Raw genomic sequence first — 14,492 nt, 5'->3', positions numbered from 1 at the left:
AATGTTCAAAACCAGAAATGCCATACAGGTTAAATCAGTGGACTAGCCATAAGGAAAATGCAACTCCACTTCCACTAAGCATCTGTAGTAACTGTAACAATGAACCCAGCTCAGTTCAGCTCTTAACAAATTTCTAAAGGATTTAGAGATTTAAGGACCTTGTTGTTTTGCATTTCTTCTAAATGCTTTTTTGCATTTTCAACTTCCCATAGGAGAGAATTCTGAAAAAGATACACACAGTGCTTTAGAGTCAATTCTTAACAGACGTTGCGTGGACTGCAGAATGGCTACTCTCCTGTCTGAAAGCATAAAGTGTTAGGACCAAACTGAAGCCAGGACAGGCACTAAGGGGCAGGCCCGCAGGCAGTGTAGCCAGACCAATCAGAAAAATCCCCGTAGGCCCCCGCCCGCACCAGACCTGAGCCAATCCAGACAGGGATGCGAGGTTTAAAAGTCCCGCGTGCACGTACGGTTTAAGCAATCAGCTATGCTGTTACAGAAACAAAGAACCGTCTGTATAAACGTATATGTGATTCAGAACTCGGGGCCCTTGTCGGATTCCACTGTGCTGGATGAAACCTGGGTCCTGGCTCGAGCTAGTAATAAACCCCTTTATGCTTTTGCATTGCTGTGGACGTCTTATTCTCTGTTTTGGGGACTCGGACTCCGGGCATAACAAAAGCACCTCGGGATGAGGGGCGGACCTCGAGCCCAGAGTGAAGTGTCAGCACCAAGCCAGATGAAAACTTTTAACACTAACTTGTACACAGAAAAACTCCTCCTTCCCCGACTGATCTTCTAGATCCAAGGAGGCCAGGTCCCTGGGGTAAGCGAAACTGCTTTATACTTGCTTTCAGCTTTTGCAGTTCAGTGGTCACTCAGGAAACTGGCACAGGTTTCACATGCAAAATTCAAACCTGAGACAAAACTATCCCCACCTCAGGGCCAGCCCACAGGTCCGGGTGAAGTGAGGTCTCTAGTGAGGTGTGGGTGTCATCTTGGGTTTTGTGGGGGAAAAATGTGCCACAGAACTTGTAGTGACCATGGGTCTCTCTCAGACAAGCATCGCCCAAGCGCTGACCTCAGCGAAGGTTCTGGGCCTCGTCTTTAGGGCACTGGTGCAGCTGGGACAGGTTTTCACTGAACCTGAACCAGACTGTTGCCCACTGAGCTGCTCTGATAGAGGTTCTCAGACATTTCCCAAAGCAAATAAAAAGAGAGAAGGCTAGAGTTGGAATATGAGAATGCTTGCTTTTACTTGCTTCAATCTTTTCTATCACATTATATAAAAGATCCTGAACTAAACTTATTGATTTGGCTGCATCGGGCCTTAGCTGCATCATGCGCAATTCCTTTGATGTGATTGCCGCATGGCATGTGGGATCTTAGCTCACCAACCAGGGATCGAACCTGCGTCCCTGACCTTGCAAGGCAGGCTCCCAGCCACTGGGCTGCCAGCAAAGCCCCAGAAATAAACTTCCAAGAAAGAAACGAAGGGGTGAGGATGGACCTAGAAGAATGTTCTAGCACGGCGGCTGGTGACATCGGGGCCACTGGTGATTCCACCTCACTGATGCTTTCTGTAAGGGCTGCGGGCACACATCTATGTCTGTTCCTTTACACACTGCCTGTGGATGCTGTCAAGCTTATTGACTAGCATGAAATGCTGCTACTCTAACCAGTAAAGACATTCACTCTGGGGCCCACTATGGGAGTTTTCTAACTCCTGTCCTGGAGATTTCCCCCACACACAGACTGGGCTGAGCCAGGCCAGGCCAGATGCGCCTCTTGTAAAGGGGCCATGAAGCTGGCTCACCTTATCCTCCAGAGCAGCCATTCTCTCCTTCAGACGAAGCTGAAGCCTCTCATTTGATTCAGACAGAAGCTTATCCACGGTATCTGATGAGTGTTCATTGTGTTCTTCATTCATTTTTTCTCTTTGCCTTGCCTAAAACAGGAAAAACGAAAACTCATAAACTTCAAGAGCAAGTATAGTCGTCGTTCTTTTAAAAGCACCAGGGAGCCGCGACATGAGCGGCCTGCACCCTGGTTCCCAAGGCGGTCCCCTCCCACGGCCACCTCTGGTGGGCTCTTGAGCATCCCCAGAGCAGACGGGCAGGTGCAGAGGGAGGCAGGGACTTCACTGGTCAAAGGTCACTCCCAACACTTCTCTTTGACAGAGCACCTGGGGGACCTTAGTGTTACCAGCCATTTCCTGTCGAAGGGGCTCGAGAAGCAAGCAGATTTACACTCAGAAACAAGTACACTTGAAAGGGGATTGGCTTACACACATGTTGGTGGAAGAATTTCCCAATATATAAACAGGAGCTTGATTCTGGATTAAGGGTGTAAAATGAATTCAATTTATAAAGCAAAAAGTGAGAAAATTCATTTTGGAAAAAAAGCCAGTGGAGATAGACTTTCACATATTTTTCTTTACATGAAACATCACTTGAATTCTTTGTAATGATTGCTCTTGTTCAGTTACTCAGTCGTGTCTGACTCTTTGTGACCCCATGGACTGTAGCACGCCAGGCTTCCCTGTCCTTCACTATCTCCCAGAAGTTGCTCAAACTCATGTCCATCGAGTCAGTGATGACATCCAACCATCTCGTCCTCTACTGCACCTTCTTCCCCTGTCTTCAATCTTTCCCAGGATCAGGGTCTTTTCCAATGAGTCAGTTCTTCGCATCAGGTGGCCAAAGTATTGAAGCTTCAGCCTCAGCATCAGTCCCTCCAATCAGGACTGATTTCCTTTAGGATTGATTGGTTTGATCTCCTTGCAGTCCAGTGGACTCTCAAGAGTCTTCTCCAACACCTCAGTTCAAAAGCATCGATTCTTTGGTGCTCAGCCTTCTTTACGGTCCAACTCTCACATCCATACATGACTACTGGGAAAATCATAGCTTTAACTAGGTGTTCCTTTGATGGCAAAGTAATATCTCTGCTTTTTAATATGCTGTCTAGGTTGGTCATAGCTTTTCTTCCAATGATAATTCATATTCAGTTCAGTTCAGTTGCTCAGTCATGTTTGACTGTGCGACCCCATGGACTGCAGCATGCCAGGCTTCCCTGCCCATCACCAACTCCCAGAACTGCCATCCAACTGTCTCATCCTCTGTCATCCATTCTCTTCCTACCTTCAATCTTTCCCAGCATCAGGGTCTTTTCCAATATGAAAATTCATATTGAAAAATTGGAAATAATTACCTCAAGCAATTTTTAAATGTAATAACAAAGTTGGAAAGTCTGTGTTTTATAAAACGAGCATCAATTTCATGGTTTAAAAAGCTGTTTTAGGACCTACTGTATAAAAAAATGGAGAGAAGACAAAAGAATGATATATTTGAGATTGGCCCTGTGTTAGAAATTGCTGAGGCTAATTGATTGGTCATGGGTATTTATTATACTACTCCAACCACTTTTGTGCATGTTTGAAATATTCCATTGTAAAAAATTAAAAAACAGGTTGCTGGTGCTGCTGCTGCTAAGTCACTTCAGTCGTGTCTGACTCTGTGTGACCCCACAGATGGCAGCCCACCAGGCTCCTCTGTCCATGGGATTTTCCAGGCAAGAGTACTGGAGTGGGTTGACAGGTTATTTTCTGCTAAAAAAGAGTCTTCTCCAGCAACGCAATTCAAAAGCATCGATTCTTCAGTGTTCAGCCTTCTTTATGGTCCAGCTCTCACATCCATACGTGACTACTGGAAAAACAATAGTTTTGACTATATGGACCTTTGTAGGCAAAGCGATGTCTCTACTTTTCAATAGGCTGTCTAGGTTTGTCGTAGCTTTCCAAGGAGCAAGCATTTTTTAATCTCATGGCTGCAGTCACCATCTGCAGTGATTTTTGAGCCCAAGGAAATAAAACCTGTCACAGCTTCCCCAATAAGGCATCAGCATTCAAATATTTTTAAAGCAAAACAAAAGTTTACTTTGAATTGGCTTAGTCATAAACAGCATCCCAATCTCAACAGCCTCTGAGCAGCAGTTCTGAAAGTAAGGAAGTGAACCCCTGATCGGGAGACATTGAGCTCTCTGCCTAAGCAGGGAGGGAGCCTCACCGAGGTCTCATGATGGGAGTCAGAACCACAGCCCCCTGGGAGCACGCATGTGAGGCTCTGCAGTCCAGGCCCAAGAACACAGCTATGGTGGGGACAGTACTGACCCCTGAGGCTGGACCTGGGATCCCCACTGCATTTCCTGGATGGTCTGTACCGCCGTGTGGCCAACCCTTCCGGGAAAACTCTCTCAGGGCTCTCCGATGAGAGCTTCCACCATCGCCCTTTCCTGGCACGCCTTCTGTCGCAGCGCAACTATGTTTCTCGTCCTGCCTAGGAGCAGCCATCCTACACAAACACACCACGTCTGGACCAGCAGTTTGGCATGTGGGACGCCAGTGCCACGTCTGAGGCAAGCACCTCCACACCTGGGCACCATGCCTTCAGTTTCATGGGCCTCGGGCTGGCACCCTCAGGTTTGTACAGGGGCCCTGGTAAGGTCCAGCTGTATCCTGAGCAGCTCCCTGGCCTGGCTAGTCAAAGCAACAAGCGTCCTCCTTGAATGTAGGGACCCCCTGGCCCCTGACAACCACCTACGGGTGACCACATCTGGCCCTGCTCCCGAGGCTGGGTGCCTGGATCAGCAGACAGGGCCACACATGCACACTCCAGGGCAGAGACTGGAGCGGCGGAGAAAGGCAGCGCCGGCCCCGCCCAGCCGCGGCTCTGGCCCACAGGCACCCAACGCAGCTCCTCGCTCTTCTGCTCCAGCTGGGCCTCTATCTGGCGCACCCTCTCCTCGATGCTGCTGTGTCTCTCTCCTGTCTGTCGGCCAACAGCATCAGCTCCGCTCGCAACGACCCTGTCCTGACGGCACGCGGGCTGTGACCACAGGGGCGGCAAGCGGGCCATGCTCTGTGCGGACCACTGGCCCCGGGTTCGCGGGGGGCACACCCGCACGCCTGCTCACGCAGCCAGCGCGGCTTCGTGTGTGACACGTGGGTGATGGAGGGTGCTGGTGACCGGCTCGTGCTCCCCCTGGCCCCCGGCCTCACACCCGCGGCCGATGCGCCCCCTCCTCAGACTGCCTTCAGCGAGCCAGCGCGGGCTGCAGGCAGTGGCAAGCACGGGACACACGAGGGCACACGTTCTTCCTTCCTAAGCTGCGAAGTAAGTTCGAACAGTTTAGCCTCCTTAGTGGCAGAGCTTCCGGAAGACAAAAGTTCAGACTACAAGGCCGACCTGGGACAGACAGCAAAGATGCCAGGGGAGAGAAGAAACCAACCCTTGAGGGGAAGATCACAGGCAGAAGGGCGCCCCCTGGCGGCTGTTAGTGACCCTGCTCGGGGAGGGTTGGCGAGCACCGGACACCACCCGCCCCCGGAGACCGGCCGGCCCCTCAGCCGCTCACTGAGCTCCAGGCAACGCTCCGACAGCCGGGCCAGCACAGGCCCGGCCCGCCTCTCCATGCCCAGCCAGTGCCCACCAGCAATGCGGGGCAACACCTTTCCCTCCAGAAGGTGGGGGTGGCTGGCTGGCTATGGGGACCATGGCCCCAGCAGCACCACGTCTCCTGGACGTGGCCTCTCACCCGTGGGCTCCCGGGGACTGCAAGCTGGGAGTGGGGCCCCGGGTCTGCACCGTGCCCCACTGTGACTTAGTCGACAATGTATGAATAAAGACTTAAAACTGTGTTCATTATAGAGCTATTTTGGCCATCTCTTAAATGAGAATGGGATTTTTCTAGTTCTTTATCCTGCTAGGCTTTGAGTTGCTGACTGAACTCTGAGCAGCAGTGTCTCAGAGCTGAAGCATCCTGGGGACACACAGAGCACAGGACTAAACTGGAGGGAAATTAACGTAGGGATGACACGGGAGCGGGGACTGTCTGACACTCAGGGAGCGCTCCCATCTCAGACGGGCAGCACCACCCCCGCATCCGCGCTCCTTCGTGGACTGAGCAGCGCGGGGAGGGGCAGGGTGGGACAGCACGGGAACAGGCCCTCTCCGCGCCCGCCCCCCGGGGACCAAGAGCAGCACCTTGGAGAGCGCAGCCACCCACTGAGCCAGCTCAGCCTCCACTTCCAGCACCATCTGCTGCAGCTTCTGCTCTGCCAGCTCCAGGCACTCCTGCAACCGTCGGTCTTTATCCTCCTTCTACAAAGAGAGAGCAGAACATCAAAACGGGCCAAGTGGTGTAGCCTCTGCCATTTTTAGTAAGCTGAGACAAAACCGAAATGCATGTGTCTACAGGGTTAGTTCTGTTTCGGAAGCTGCATCATGGTAATTTTTCTCTCAGTGTTCCTGGGCTTGGTCTCAGTGGGCAGAACACCTTCCTGCCAGAGTATTTGCTTTTCCTAAACGTCTCCAAAGAAGTCTTAAAAAAAAAAAAAGTTCTTATATATTAAAGAAGATCAGGTTTCTGTAGAAGCTTATTCATTCTTATTGACAAGTTAAGGGTCAGTATTGACCCTTCTTAAAACATCACCAGAATCATCATTTGAAGGGAACCCTACTGACTGCAGACGGCCATGGGCTTGTAAGCCAAAATATGGCTTTCATCTCCTCTGAAATACAGACCTGATCAGAGTGTGCCTGGGAAAATGCCAGTCAACTAATATTTATAAATGCATGATTATTCTTTTAACAGATCTTCTTACTCTGAAAGCTTTCAGTGTAGAACTTTTAGACAGATTCTTTTTTGAAAAAGAAAAATAAATGAAATTATCTATACGCTCGGGTTCCTGAGAGGGTAGCATTTATTTCTAAGCAGCTTTCTTATTTTTTCTGTGTGCATATTACTCTATGTATATACATAAACAATAAGAGATGCTTTAAAACCCTCAGAAAACAACAGCATATGGTACGTAGTCTTTTCTGATCTGCCTTTTACAGCCATTGTTTTGTATATCGTAATGCTCTTAATTAGCATTCCACATCATAAATTTCAATGGCTTTCTAGTATTTTATTTTTGTAGTGGGGCCAGCGATACACTTTGTCACACACCAGACTGACTCACTTTGTTTTGGAGAAGCCACATTTGGTTTTCCTGGTTAAGTCCTGATTATCTGAGACCACACAGGAACAGAAGCAAGTAAAGCTCACCAAACTACAGGAAGTACAAACCCTAATCAGACTGGAGCTCTAACCCTACGTTTTGTCACAGTGACCCCAGTTCCCAACAGGCAGCCAGCTGCTGTGATGTTCCCTGCTGCTCTCTGCTCTTTCAGTAAAAATGCTAACAAGCCAACAGATTCAAGTCAAGTTAAACAAGAGTCAGGAGTGGAATTCCACAAAATGGTTAAACCAAATCCCAAATAATTCAAACCTGTAAGTTGCAGTCACCCTCAATTTTTAAAAAATGTATTTCCTTTCAGTACAGCTGATTTATCATGATGTACATCCACACTTTTGAACGCAGTATTTTAGGGTCCTAAGAACTTTCCATTGGGACTTGGTTTCCAACATGGGAGTCACGTAAAAAGGTCTTTACCTTCCTTCCTCAGTATTCACTACTGTAAAGGTCAGACACAGTTCAGGAAAAGCCATTACTTGTCGATGCACAGAATCCTTATTTGCGATTTCATTTTGAAGTTTATCATCGAGGTTGTGCACAGAGATGGCTTCGCGCTGTGCAGCGAGGTAGCGTTTCTCAAGTGTACTGATTCTCTTCTCCATGTCCTCCTTCTGGGCCATAGCCTACACCAGGCATTGCAGAGGAGAAAAGGTAAGTCATTATCATAGAATACTCCGATACACTTAAGAGTAAAAAAGTGGGACTAAATCCTAAGTTTCAAATCAAACATAAAATTACCATCCTCAAAATTAAAGTCCTAGACATGGCAGTTTTCTGAGATGTGAGCAAAAACGCACCTCAAATGTCACATTTGCCACGATGGCACCCATCTGTCTTAACGTCTGTCTGGCCACTCGATTTACCAAGCTTCTTTTCTACATAATAAACCCAAACAGCAAACAAAAAGTACACTAAACTACTCTGTCATTGCAAGAATTCCCGGAGGGAAGGTATCTGGCATGAAATGAGGACCTCTGTCTCCTACACCATACAGGCGGGCTTGACCCAGAACAGGGAGGGACCTTCAACAGATCCAACAGTGAGCTCTGAGGCTCATTTCCTCGGATAAAAGTTGGAAAAATCTCATGCAATTTCCTCAAAATTAAATAAGAATATTAATGAGTGGAAACAGAAGTCAAAGTGTAACACAACTGGGAGCAGCCTTCTCAAGCCTAGTTCTTCTAAAGCAGTTACACCACATGTAGGAAACGCTCAAACCAGGAGCAGAGCTTGCTGCTGGCGTGACTCCGGTCCGCCAGCTCAAAATCCATTTCAGGTCCCTCCGTGCTCACTAAGTAACCAATGTTGTCCTAACATTAAACGTGAAAGGTCTTAAAAACGCTTTTTCCAGAATTCTCTACGTATTAAACTCTGCCACCTAATCTCCTCCTGTTGCCAAAGAGTAGTGTGAACAGGTTATACAAACATGTGCAAATATTTCTGTTTTGAGTTCTCACACAGAATTACTCACACGGAGCTACTAAACAAGTACACCTCCTGTCCCCCATGCTGGAGGGGTGCTCTCTGAGACGGCCTCACGGGGGAGGGTGTGGGGCAGGGTGGGCACTGTCTGTCTGCGCACAGAGGAGAGGCGAGGCTCACAGGAGGAGGCCTGAGCCCCCAGCTCTCTTCTGTTTTCACAGTGACCGTTAGGGAGTTTCTCCTAAATCATGACACCCGCAGACATGACCGCCAGAAACATCCTGATTCTGCATGGTTACACAGCACGGGCCTGAGGATCTGAGGGTGAGCAAACGCCACTCGACTTGTCTGACCGCCGGTATCACTGTCACACATCCCTTCAAGGAGCGGAACCTCAGAAAACTAGAGAAGATGGCCAGGCAAGCTGCCTCAGCAGAGCCCACGCAGCATGCTCCCATCTCTCCGAGAGAACGGGCTCCACAGACGTTCAGACTCGCCTGAGTGAATCAGAAGGAAATTTCAGCATCCTCGGGAATACATTCAGCAGGCAGGTAGGGGGATGAACTGGGAGACTGGGGCTCACATATACACACTACTGATACTCTGCATCAAGGCCACAGCGAGTGAGGACCTACTGTACAGCACAGGGCACTCGACTCAGTGCTCTGCGGTGAAGTTAATGGGTAGGAAACCTGAAAATCAGGGGTACATGCGTATATGTATATATATGATTGGTTCACTTTGCTGTACAGCAGAAATTGACACAGCAGTGTAAAGCAACTATACTCCAATAAATGAATGAGTGGATGAATGAATTTTTAAAAAAGGAACACACTAGGCCCCCTAGAACTTGTGGAAATGAGGAGTCCACACCCAGGGTGCAGCGCAGCGCTAGGACTGCCCTCACGTTGGTCCACTGCCAACGGCCCACCTGGACCAGGCCTCTTCTACCCCAGAGACCTCGACCCAGAGGCAGGAAGGCAGCCAGTCGCGGTCTCGCCAGTGCTCTGCTCTTGCTCACGCAGCCATGCCAAGGCGGAGATCACTGGGAGAACAAGGGACCCACATTCCGCCTCAGGACAACAGACACATCCACTGTCACTCACTTCATGAATGTCCCGCTGTAGATTCATGTTCACTTCCTTGGACTCGAGGAGGTCCTTCCTGGCCATGTCCAGGTCCTTCTCCAGCTCTGTTACGTGGGCAGAGAGGGCTGCCAAGCAGTCCTTCATCTGGCTCTGCTCCCATGACTTCTTCTTGATGATCTCCTGGAGCTCGATCACCTGAGGCAGGTCTTCCTCACGGCTTAGAGAGTCGTCGCTGGTTCTCTAAGGGGGAAAGGAAACCTTAGACAGCCTTGTTTCGGGAGGGAGGGAACGCAGCATTTCCGGGAAATCGGTGAAGTCAAAACTGCCTTCTGCGCACTGGAGCTCACACGACCCTCACTGCGACTCCGACCTACATGGTGCATTGGTGAAAGGTCTCAACAGCCCCGCATAGACTGGATAGTAAGACGAGAACCAGAGAGTGAGACCGAGGACGTGCCTTTCCGTTGGCGCTTGGCATGTTTTCTTGCTTGTGAGTTACATCAAGCACCCCGTCCGTTAGTATCTTTTTCGGGTTATTCTTCTCTTTAAGAATCATCAGCAAAAACCAAAAAATTGAATCAGAATAAAGAAATAAGACAGCAAAATTCCATTTGGAAAAACTCAACTCAAAACTGGGAATACAGCATAAAAAGAAAATACATGGTGATGCTATCCATCCCGATTAGAACCAGGTGATTAGAGTCAGAATTTGTCTCCTACTGGACAAAGGGGTACTTAAGAGATCCTGCAGCTCTGAGCCACAAGTCTAGTTTACTAGTCATTAAAATAACCCAGGTGGGCTGGTCCTCAATCAGAAAGATAAAGAACATCTGATGTCCACCACTATAGCCTTCATACTTTTTTAAAATGAAAGGATACAAATGACAAACCCTTGGACTGCAAGGAGATCCAACCAGTCCATTCTGAAGGAGATCAGCCCTGGGTGTTCTTTGGAGGGAATGATGCTAAAGCTGAAACTCCAGTACTTTGGCCACCTCAGGCGAAGAGTTGACTCATTGGAAAAGACTCTGATGCTGGGAGGGATTGGGGGCAGGAGGAGAAGGGGACAACAGAGGATGAGATGGCTGGATGGCATCACTGACTCGATGGACGTGAGGTTGAGTGAACTCCAGGAGTTGGTGATGCATAGGGAGGCCTGGCATGCTGCAATTCATGGGACTGCAAAGAGTTGGACACGACTGAGTGACTGAACTGAACTGAACTAACTGAAATTACACGATGACTAAACTTACCTCTTTATGTGTGGCACCTAATTCTTCTAACAAACTACACCCTTCAAGTGCTCCTCGTGTGTTGATGTGTGTCTATATGTTAGTGCACTTCTTAGTGTATGCTGCTGCTGCTGCTGCTGCTAAGTCATTTCAGTTGTGTCCGACTCTGTGCGACCCCATAGATGGCAGCCCACCAGGCTCCCCTGTCCCTGGGATTCTCCAGGCAAGAACACTGGAGTGGTTTGCCATCTCCTTCTCCAATGCATGAAAGTGAAAAGTGAAAGTGAAGTTGCTCAGCAGTGTCCGACTCTTCGCGACCCCACGAACTGCAGCCTACCAGGCTCCTCCACCCATGGGATTTTCCAGGCAGGAGTATTGGAGTGGGTTGCCATTGTATACTCACCCTAATACACGGCTACTGTAACAGAATACATTTAATGTATCTCATTGATCTTAACGTCAAGAAAATCTGCTTATTAACAGCTTTAAATTCTAAGTTTGAGAGAAAAAAATGTTACCCTAAAATAATTCTATTACCTAGTTTTTAATTGCAAATTGATATACAGAATATAATAAATCTGGAAACATTTATACCAACTAATACTTTTTAACTGGGGGCTTCCCAGGTGGATCAATGGTAAAGAATCCACCTGCCAATGCAAGAGGGCAGGTTCGATCCTTGGGTCGGGAAGATCCCCTGCAGTAGAAGATGGCCCCCCACTCCAGTATTCTTGCCTGGGAAGTCCCAGGAAGAGAGGAGGATGGTGGGCTACAGTCCACAGGGTCGCAAAGACTCGGACATGACTGAGCATGGACGCAGGCAACACTCTTTAACCATATAAAACTCTGACTTCTTACAGAAAAAATGTATTTATAAGAATTCAAGTAGCTCAAAAGTCAACTAGTTACATAAATACATGCATCATCCACCTAACAAGGCAGCAAGTGTACAAATCCGGGATGGCCGGGTGGCTGGTACCTTCTTGTCCAGGGCCTTGTGGTGCTCAAAGAGTGACTTCAGTGCCTTGAGCACCTCCAGCTCGCTGGTCATGCCAGCTGGGGACTGCACCTGCCACTTGCCTGCCGTCGTCTGCAGGGATGGTACATACTGGGAAACCAGGCACTCCAGGTGCTCCAGCAGCAGCTGAAGGGCAGGGCCAAAGGAGCACCTTCAACTTCATGCTTGAATTCAGGGCCGATAACTCCTCTCAGCCTCATGCTATAGCCGGAAACATGCTAAGGCAAGTCAGAATCCCGCCAGTGCAGCCTAAAGTTAGAGTGGACTTCCCCAGTGGCCCAGTAGTTAAGACTCCGCACTTCTGCAGGGGTCATGGGTTTTAATCCCTGGTCGGGGAACTAAGACCCCACACAAACTGTAGCATGGACAAAAATGTAAGTTCAGAGAGCTCCCCCCTCAAATGTACTAAAATTATATTAGCTCTCATCATAAATTTGAAGCAAAGTATGAGAACCCCAAATTCATCCACCCTGGTCTGCTCAGTGGGAAGATGTGAAAACTGACTTGAAAACCAGACAGAGTTTAAAGACAGCAACACGGAGCCCGGCAGTGACCCCCGCGGGGCAAATGTCAACACATGAGAATCCCCCTACTGACCCTGGTGTTATTCCTCTCTGCTTTCAGCACAGCAATTTCTTCTTCTCTTGCAAGAAGCTGTTCCCGGCATACATTGAGTTCTTCCGTAGATGTTGCCAACTCCTAGAAAACAGTGAAATGAGTAAGTAACTAAATGCAAACACAAATTAAAAAGAGAGCGAGACTCTGAAGACTGACACTGTCAAGTCTCTCCAGGCTCCACACAAAGGGTCTCCCTGCCCCTCCAGAGAAGAGGGGGTCCACTGACCCCAACACCACACAGACCACCACAACTCAGACCGGCCTTCAGCCTCCACCTCGACCTGGCAGGCACGCAGCAGGGGAGAATCCGGAATCCAAGCCTGCCTTCTCAAGACCCAGGGAAGTCTGAGAAACTTCCCTAAACATAAACCTAACAACAAAGTGGATAAAGAGATTCTTAAATGACACACAGACAAGTGACCTAGAACTGCTGGGGAGAGTGAGGAAGAAAGGTAAGATCTACAAGGCCATCAGGACTTGGAGTGTTCCTCTGGGAAAAAGGCTGATGGCACCCCAAGGCCATCTGTTAGCCTGACTCCACTGAAGTCACCCAGTCATTCTAGAAACTGGATAAAATGTTAAATTCACGTTATATGTATTTTATCACAATTTTCATGCACGCGGTGCCGTCCACGTGGTGAACTTGCTCAAACTGAACCACATGGAGTCTTTCATTCTTCTAGTTTTCTTTGCACAAATAAAAAAATCCTGGGCTACGTATTCCCTACTACATGCTGAGTATTCAGCACCTAGAACACTGCCCAGCACTTGTAAGAGGCATGTAGTAGACATGTGAAGCTATGAGGGTGTATGTTATACACATAAGCAGTAGGTACCCGTCATTAAGATACTGGACACACTGTTCTGTGCTTTGTAAGATGGGAGATGTTAAGGGGCTTAGCCTTTCTGCTTCAAGGACTGACTCTATAGCTCAATCCCCACGCCCCAGTGACTCCTCCAGCCAGTGTTTCCCTTCTTGTGGGGCCCCTGCCCATCCTCCACGCAGCACCTGCACAACCACTTACAAGGTCAACCTGCTGGGGTCGATCCTGCCCAGAAGGCCAAAACGCCCTGGACGGTAGGGCCCACAACCAGGCTCACAAAATGAAACACAACCCCAACGCTTCGCTGGGTGAAGGCCAATCCGACGGGCCCAGCCCCCGGCTGCTCTCACCTCAGGCCGCTCTGCTTCCAGGACTTGGGCCGAGGCCACGTTCTTCCTTGTCTTGGCCTTTGCCTTGGGGTAGCAGCACTGGAAAAGTGCCCATAGGCAGGCCCTTCTACGACCCATCCTCGTGGATGGGGGCAGCCCCCCACTCAGGGGCAACTGCTGTTTCACGGTTAGATACCTCAGCACCCGAGCTATCACCACCGATCTCACACTACAACCACCACTATTCACACTACGACCACCGCTCTCACACACACTGCTCTCGCACACCACTCTCACACACTACTCTCACACACGATGCTCTCACACACCACTCTCAGACACACTGCTCTCACACTAGGACCACCGCTCTCACACTATGACCATCAGCACTGCTGTCTCTAGAAGAAATGGCATGAAGGCTCTGCCTCCAGCATGTCTCCCAGGAGCCTGGAACCTGGAACCCATTCAGTCACAAGGGGCTCCGTGGTAACAGGGGGGCTGGGCTCAGGCCCACCATCAAGGGTGCAGAGAGCGGGGAGGGGCTGCCAAAAAGACAACAGATGAGTGTGGGGTGCAGGAGAAGGAAGGCCGTGCCCTCAGCTCAGGCCCACCATCAAACATGACCCTGCAAGGGGACTGGTTCACAGTCGAACCAAATAGTATAAACTGCTTCAGAAACCACCACCACTAGGAATGAGCATGTCTTCTAAGTGGGCTTCTGCCTCCTCTACCCCTCAAACAAGCCTCCAGTGAGGCTACTCAAAGGGCACCACTGAACTCAAGGGGGTCCCCAGAACCCACCCGGGTGACAAGGACTCACCGCGCTAGCAGCCCCTCACTCTCACCCTGAGCTCGGTCCTCCCTAACTGACTCCCTCACTTGA

The 14,492-nt window shown here is 49.3% G+C and overlaps 1 protein-coding gene across 1 annotated transcript in view; it reads right to left on the bottom strand.

Moving 5' to 3' along the window:
* Nucleotides 1-13,747, bottom strand: part of LOC128052106 (liprin-alpha-1-like) — a 35,507-nt gene extending 21,760 nt beyond the window's left edge. The window contains 11 exon segments of the mRNA XM_052644555.1: nucleotides 159-221; nucleotides 1,817-1,948; nucleotides 4,743-4,826; nucleotides 6,042-6,158; nucleotides 7,555-7,701; nucleotides 9,607-9,828; nucleotides 10,046-10,148; nucleotides 10,843-10,913; nucleotides 11,800-11,964; nucleotides 12,436-12,537; nucleotides 13,631-13,747. Of these exon segments, the coding sequence (XP_052500515.1) occupies nucleotides 159-221; nucleotides 1,817-1,948; nucleotides 4,743-4,826; nucleotides 6,042-6,158; nucleotides 7,555-7,701; nucleotides 9,607-9,828; nucleotides 10,046-10,148; nucleotides 10,843-10,913; nucleotides 11,800-11,964; nucleotides 12,436-12,537; nucleotides 13,631-13,747 (1,323 nt within the window).
* Between the last annotated feature and the right edge of the window lie 745 nt (nucleotides 13,748-14,492).

This window comes from Budorcas taxicolor, chromosome 8 (assembly GCF_023091745.1).
Source record: "Budorcas taxicolor isolate Tak-1 chromosome 8, Takin1.1, whole genome shotgun sequence".
Classification (NCBI taxonomy): Eukaryota; Metazoa; Chordata; class Mammalia; order Artiodactyla; family Bovidae; genus Budorcas; species Budorcas taxicolor.
The sequence above is the reverse complement of the archived record's forward strand: the minus strand, read 5'-3'. Positions and strand labels throughout refer to the sequence as shown.